Genomic DNA, 7,012 nt, shown 5'->3' on the forward strand with positions numbered 1-7,012 from the left:
CTGATATGGATGCCACTAATGAGAACAAGAATGTGATAGATGGCTCGGGGTTGAAGAAAATGGTTAATACTGAGGAGGGGGAGATCCTCCTCTATCCAATGGATAGAATCTTAGTGTGGAACGTCTGGGGAATCAACAACCAGCATAAGTAAAACATGGTTCGACAATTTATTAATAAGAATAAGGTTGGTTTGGTTGGTCTCCTCGAGACGAGAGTCAAGTATCCTAGGTTAGGAGACTTGTACCTAAATGTCTTTCAAGGTTGGTGCTTCACTACAAACATATCATGGCACAAAGGGGGCAGAATTTTTATTGCATGGAATCCAAGTAGCTATAATGTAAGTATTTTAAAGTGTTCAAGTCAACTAATGCATGTGGGGGTTGAAACAATTGATGGGAACTATAAGTTTGTCTTAAGTGTTGTGTATGCTTATAATGACGAAGAGGGAAGGAAAGAACTGTGGAAAGAGCTGATGCAGGTTGCTCAAAATGATTCCTGGTTAGTCATGGGAGATTTTAATGATATTCTAGCCAAGGAAGAAAGAATAGGGAATAGAGTCAAATATCGTCCTTCCCAGGACTTTATTCACTATGTTTCCAATTGCCTTCTGGAGGATGTGAAGTCTTGTGGCAACTTTTACACTTGGAGCAATAAGCAGCAAGGAGATGATAGAATTTTTTTGAAAATTGATAGGGCCATGGCAAATCAGAGTTGGATGGACATGTTCCCTAATGCTGAGGTGAATTTTATGAATGAAGAGTTGATGGATCACACACCAGTTGTTATGTCTTTCTATGATATGGCTCCCAGTGGCAAGAAACCATTTCGATACTTCAAAATGTGGAACACTCATCCGGACTTTACTACAGCAGTAGCAGCCTCCAGGAATCAACAAACTACGGTGCACAAAATGTTCCAAGTGGTCACTAAACTCAAAAGATTGAAAGGGGTATTAAGGGAGTTGAATAAGCAAGCTTTCTCTAATATACAAAGGGCTAATGAGAAGGCTAAAGACCTGCTAAATCAGATTCAAAATAGAGTGCAGCAGGACCCGTTAAATCAGAATTTGTTGCAAGAGGAATTAGCAGCCCGAAAAGATTATACTGCCTCATTAAAAAATTATCAATCTTATCTTCGACAAAATGCTAAGGTGACTTGGCTCAAAAGTGGAGATGAAAATACAGCTTTATTTCATGCAAGTATTAAAGCGAGGAGAAGACATAATAGAGTGCTTTCAATACAGAACTAGGAGGGGGAAAGATTAACAGAAGAAACAAAGATATCAGAAGCTTTTTTGGCATATTACAAAGGGCTGTTGGGCAATACAATGCAAGGGAGAAGACCTGTTTTAACAAATTGGTGCATTCGGGGGTTGTTGTATCTGATCAACATGCTAATTGGTTGTACCAGAAGTACTCATGTGAAGAAATCAAGGCTGCTGTTTTTGCAATACTAGGAATCAAAGCCCCAGGACCGGACGGGTACTCAAGCTACTTTTTCCAGGATTCTTGGGAGCTCATTCAAGAAGATTTGTGTGCTGCAGTCCAAAATTTCTTGCACTCGGGGCAGATCCTGAAGGAGATCAACTCCACTGTGCTTACTCTCATTCCAAAAGTGAAATGCCCAAATACTGTAAGTGACTTCAAACCTATTGCTTGTTGCAATGTCATATACAAAGTTGCAACTAAATTGATCTGTTCCGGATTGAAACATGTTCTTCCTGAGTTAGTGGCACAGAATCAGGAGGGCTTTGTACAGGGAAGATTTATAGCGCACAATATTATGATTTGCCAAGATCTAATCAGGAATTATGGGAGAAGAAACACAAAGCCTAGTTGTATGATCAAGTTGGATCTACAAAAGGCATATGATACCATTGAGTGGGATTTCTTAGAAGAGATGTTGAGGGCTTTTCAGTTTCCTAATAAGTTCATAACTCTCATTATGAACTGTGTTAGGACTCCAAAGTTCTCTCTAATGTTCAATGGAACAATGCATAGATTTTTTGAATCTAAAAGAGGATTAAGCCAGGGGGATCCACTCTCCCCTTTGCTATTTGTGCTTGGAATGGAGTATCTTTCAAGGATTATGACTAAGATTGGGCAGAAGCAGGAATTCAAGTTCCATGAAAGATGTGAAAGTCTAAAACTCAACCACTTGAGCTTTGCAAATGATGTGCTCCTCTTTTGTCATGGTGACTTTAAGAGTGTATAATTCATGATGCAAGGCTTAAAATTGTTTTCTCTCACATTGGGACTTCAACCGAACCCATCAAAGTCAGCTTTTTATTGTAGTGGTATGCAAGAGGCTGAAATTAAGAGGATAATCAATGCAACTGGACTTGGTAGGCAAGTTCTTCCTTTCAAGTACTTGGGAATTCCTATATGTGCTAAGAAGATTTCAGGGAAAGAATGTATTCTACTTGCAGAAAAAATGGCAGCTAGAATTAAAACTTGGATTACTAGAAACATCTCATTTGTAGGAAGAGTTGTACTCATCAACTCGGTCTTACTCTCCATACATACTTATTGGATTCAAATCATGAAGCTCCCAAGGAAAGTAATTATTGAACTTGAAGCAATATGTCGAGCCTTTCTTTGGAAGGGTCAAAGTATGATGCAAGGTGTAGGACTTGTGGCATGGGAGAAGGTTTGTTCTCCAAAGAAGGAAGGGGGTGTTGGCTTCAGGAAAATACCAGAATGGAATCAAGCTGCTTTATACAAGTACGTGTGGGCATTAGCAAATAAAGAAGATAATTTGTGGGTTCGATGGATACATAGTGTATATATTAAATAGGGAGATTGGTGGGAATATAAGTTCCCACAAAATGGCAGCTGGTATTGGAAACAGGTGGTGAATGCAAAGGACCAAATCAAGAGCATGATGGATATTCAGCGGTTTGTTGGAACATGATATACCATTGCTGAAGGGTATAAGTTGCTCTGCCCAGTTCAGCAGAAGATCACCTGGGATAGAGAGGTTTAGGGAAGGCTAAATGTTCCCAAACATTGCTATATTTTCTGGTTAGCAATGCACAATCGGTTGAGAACAAAAGCAAGGTTGAAAGCTCATAACATAGTGTAGGAAGATACTTGTGTCTTGTGCAATCAACACCAAGAAAACATTGAGTATTTATTCTTCATATGTTCGGTTTCAGCTCACTGTTTGTTGGATAGTAAAACAATGGTTGCAATGGGGCTCACAATGCAACTCAATGCAACAGCTGGTGAGAGGGATAAGAAGAGCAAAGCTGTCAAGCTTTAGGAAGAAGGTATTTTCGGTAGCCATTGCTTCTTTAATTTATAACCTTTGGAAAGCAAGGAATGAACACATATGGAACATGAAGATAGTAAGCACAAACCAGATTATTCAGCACACAAAAGAGATTGTAAGAACTCGTGTTTTGGTGCTTTGGCCGAAGGAAGTCAAGAAGAAAGATCAAGATTGGTTTTCCAATTTATAAGATAGAGTAACCAGAATTGATGTAAATAATAATATAACATATATGATTCATATAGGTCCTTATTTCTATGAGGATGCTATTTTGTTTGTACAAATGAGATTTATGAGCAATACAATACTTGATTCATCAAAAAAAAAAGATGGAAACTTTGCATTAAATTTGGGTAGAGAGAGATTAGAACATATGAAATTGATTGATTTTGATTGAAAATAGGAAGAAGAAGATGCACCAATTGTAATTGGGTTGAGATTTAAAGGTGCTTCGGTTCAGTAGAAAAAGAAGAAGAAAGAAGAAAGAAGAAGAAAAAAGGAAAAAAAAAGTAAAAAAAAAAAAAATTGAATTTTTTTTCTGATTTTTTTATAATTTTTTTTAAATATTTATAATTTTTAATTTACTTATTTTTATAATTTTAAATTATTTTTTTATAATTAATATTACGTTGACCACTAAAAATTTGTCACGTGGATAGTCCATTGTGGCATTTAATTGTGCTGGATGGAGGAGTACAGAGCAAAACAGAATGGGAGTTTATGTAGTTCTGTCCTCAAAAAATCAATTTTTGTGGTTAAGTGTTACTAAACGTAAAGTTCAAGTGGTTTAGCCGCTAATATCCCAAATGAAAAAGATCCTAAAAATAAATAGTTCATAATTACTGCTATAAATATACTAACAAAATAATAAAAGTGGCATAAAAGTAAATAATAAAGTTATACATTTATCATGATGTAAATTTTGTATTATAGTAAATATTTTGTCAAATTTAGCTCAATATTTACTATGTGCTAAATTTGCATTAACTTTTGGCACACCATTGGAGAATAATTTTTGCTATGTGAGCTATATTTTAACTTTGCATCACTTATTAATTTACATCTCCATTGAAAATGCTCTAATTTTTTTTTTAATTCTTTTTATTTTTGTCTTATTCATATTGTTTATAATTAATCATTTTATTAGTATTTTATTTTTTTTTATCAATTTATTTAGTTTATTTTTTTTTTTAAGTACACATGTATTGGATATATATAAAAGTTTTTGAGATGTGCATTTCATAATTTAATTATTATCTATAAACTTGAAATAAACATATCATTTTTGTTTAAATAAATTAAGTAATTTAGTTGGTTAGATAATTATATATTAAAAATTTTTCAAAACCATAAGTAAGTTTTATAGTAAAATTTATGTAGAATCATGATCATACTTGAGTATAATAATATATTTTTGTAAATATTTTATGTTTACTTTTAATATAAATATATATATATTTGGATTTTAAATGAAAAAACATAAAAAAAAAATAATAATTTTTATATAAGAATATTTTTATTTTAGGAAATATATTTTTATTTAAGGAAATAAAATAAATAATTAATTTTCTGATAAATGAATATTTTATATTAATTGAATCTGGACAAAATCAATTATGTAATATTCTATATATGGTCAGATTTCTATATTCATTACCCGATTTGATTTCCTAAATTAATTGTCAAAATATTCTGATAATTAATGTGGCGCAGATACTGATGGAGTATCTCACCTATAAATATAGGGTCTCGGTCCCCAAGCTCCTCACTCATTCTGTTCATAACAGCAAATTCCATCTAAAGAGAGTTGAGAGAGCGAGGAAATCCGATTACCCACATCAAGCATTTTCCTTTGCAGATCAAAGCTTATGTGGGTTTGAAGCTCAAGAATCAATGGCTGGAGGTAATTCGATCCTTAGTTATAGTACATATATGTTTTATTAATTCCGCACTTTATACATAATCATATATGTTTCAGTTTATACATATAAATTTCTAAGAGTTGGTATCAGAGCAAGGTTATATATCTCTGTCTTGATTTATTTTGAGTTTCATGTATATATATACATTTACGGGGTTCTTCATTTATAATATAAATTATATAATTTATATATATATACTTTCATATTATATAATCTCGATTATATATATTCATACTCTATTTTTTTATACATATATATATTCATCTTCATATATATAATATATATACGTATACGATCGGTTCTTAATTTATATATATTATATATATATATTTATATTCATATAATTCCGATCATATATATACATTTTAATTCAATTTACGTATATACATATATATATATTCATATTTTAATTTTATTTATATAGTATATATATATTAAGTATTGTTGTATATATATACGTATATATATTTTTTTTGTATATGTTTATATATATTATACGTTTAATATATGATTTTATTGCATAAAAATTGTATGTGATACTCTCTTTCATACCTTTATGATATTTTTATGCGGTATATACATTATATGCGTGTATATATAAACATAAAAAAATTGGAGTTTTTGGTCCGTTGGTTGATTTATTTCATTTTTCTTTTATGGTGTTTATTTTGAATTCTATATACATCACTATATTCATATAGTTCTATAGATCGATCTAAACATGTAAAAAAACATATGCTTAATGAATGTTCTCCACCCTATTAGGCAACTTTACTAAAGATAAACTTTATTGCTCTTTAAGATATTCATTTCTTCATTCATAGCATATTGTACTACAACTTTAATTCTTTATCATCCTATAATTTAATTTGTGTCTCAAACTAATATTGTAGTTGAACTCTTATTGTACAAAATGTAATCACTAGAAATGAATATCATATATGTAATCATTAGTCCGCACTTTATGCATAAAATTATTTTTTTTTACTTTTTTTGCTTATTTATTTATTATTTGTAATTGTTTTGAAAACTTAAGAGAAAATATAATTGTATCTTTAAAATAAAATAAAAATTGATTAGAATTTTTACCTCCTAAACTTTAACATATACCAAATTATGCTCCTAAACTTTTTAGGTCGTTAAAATTTTTTTACAAACTATTGAGATTGTTGGATTTAAAAACTTGCATGTGTCGAATTTCTTGCTCTTTTATTTTTTATAATCCATACTCTTTTTACATTTTTCTCAATGTAAATAAGATTATATATTAGTAATTTGTATGTCTTTAGATATGTATTTTATTTTATTTGTACCAAATATCATTACATATTAAATTAATTATATATTTTTGTTGTCTTTTTTTTATTTTTCTTTCATATTTTTAAGCTTTGTTATTATTTTTTTCTTTATTTCTAATGAGTTAATACATTATAATTAAAACATATTATTGATGAAAATAATAGAGAAAAACGAATGTAACAAATAGGAGAGAGAAAGTACCGTAGGTCCAGGAGAGAGAAAGAATCGTAGCGTCTAGGAGAGAGAAAGTATCGCGTAGTCTTCAGGAGCGTCGTCTTCTCCATGTCCTTATGCCGTCGTCCGGCATCGCCTATCAACGATGGCCACTGTCTGTAAGTCTTGTCTTTTGTGACATGGTGTGATTGTTTTCTGCTCTGAAATTGTTTGTTGTTTGCTGGTTTGAGATTGTTCTTGATTTTGCTATTGTTTTCTGGTTTGAGAGCTTCAGTTCTCTAGTTTGAGATTGTTCTTGATTTTTCCATTATTTTTCTGGTTTGAGAGTTTAAGAGCATGTTTG

At 31.3% G+C, this 7,012-nt stretch overlaps 1 protein-coding gene across 1 annotated transcript; it reads left to right on the top strand.

Moving 5' to 3' along the window:
* Window positions 1-368: 368 nt before the first annotated feature.
* LOC115720258 (uncharacterized) lies at window positions 369-2,215 on the top strand. The gene is made up of 2 exons (XM_030649413.2): window positions 369-1,200; window positions 1,245-2,215. Exons 1-2 carry the CDS (start codon window positions 369-371, stop codon window positions 2,213-2,215), a joined length of 1,803 nt encoding a protein of 600 aa, XP_030505273.2.
* Window positions 2,216-7,012: the final 4,797 nt, after the last annotated feature.

Source organism: Cannabis sativa, chromosome 2, assembly GCF_029168945.1.
Source record: "Cannabis sativa cultivar Pink pepper isolate KNU-18-1 chromosome 2, ASM2916894v1, whole genome shotgun sequence".
Taxonomy (NCBI): domain Eukaryota; kingdom Viridiplantae; phylum Streptophyta; class Magnoliopsida; order Rosales; family Cannabaceae; genus Cannabis; species Cannabis sativa.

What these genes read in the sequence shown, in the direction of transcription:
- LOC115720258 (XM_030649413.2), top strand. Translation starts at nt 369, where the DNA reads ATGCATGTGGGGGTTGAAACAATTGATGGGAACTATAAGTTTGTCTTA. An exon ending in TACAGCTTTATTTCATGCAA is followed by an intron (nt 1,201 to 1,244) that starts GTATTAAAGCGA and finishes CTTTCAATACAG; the next exon opens with AACTAGGAGGGGGAAAGATT.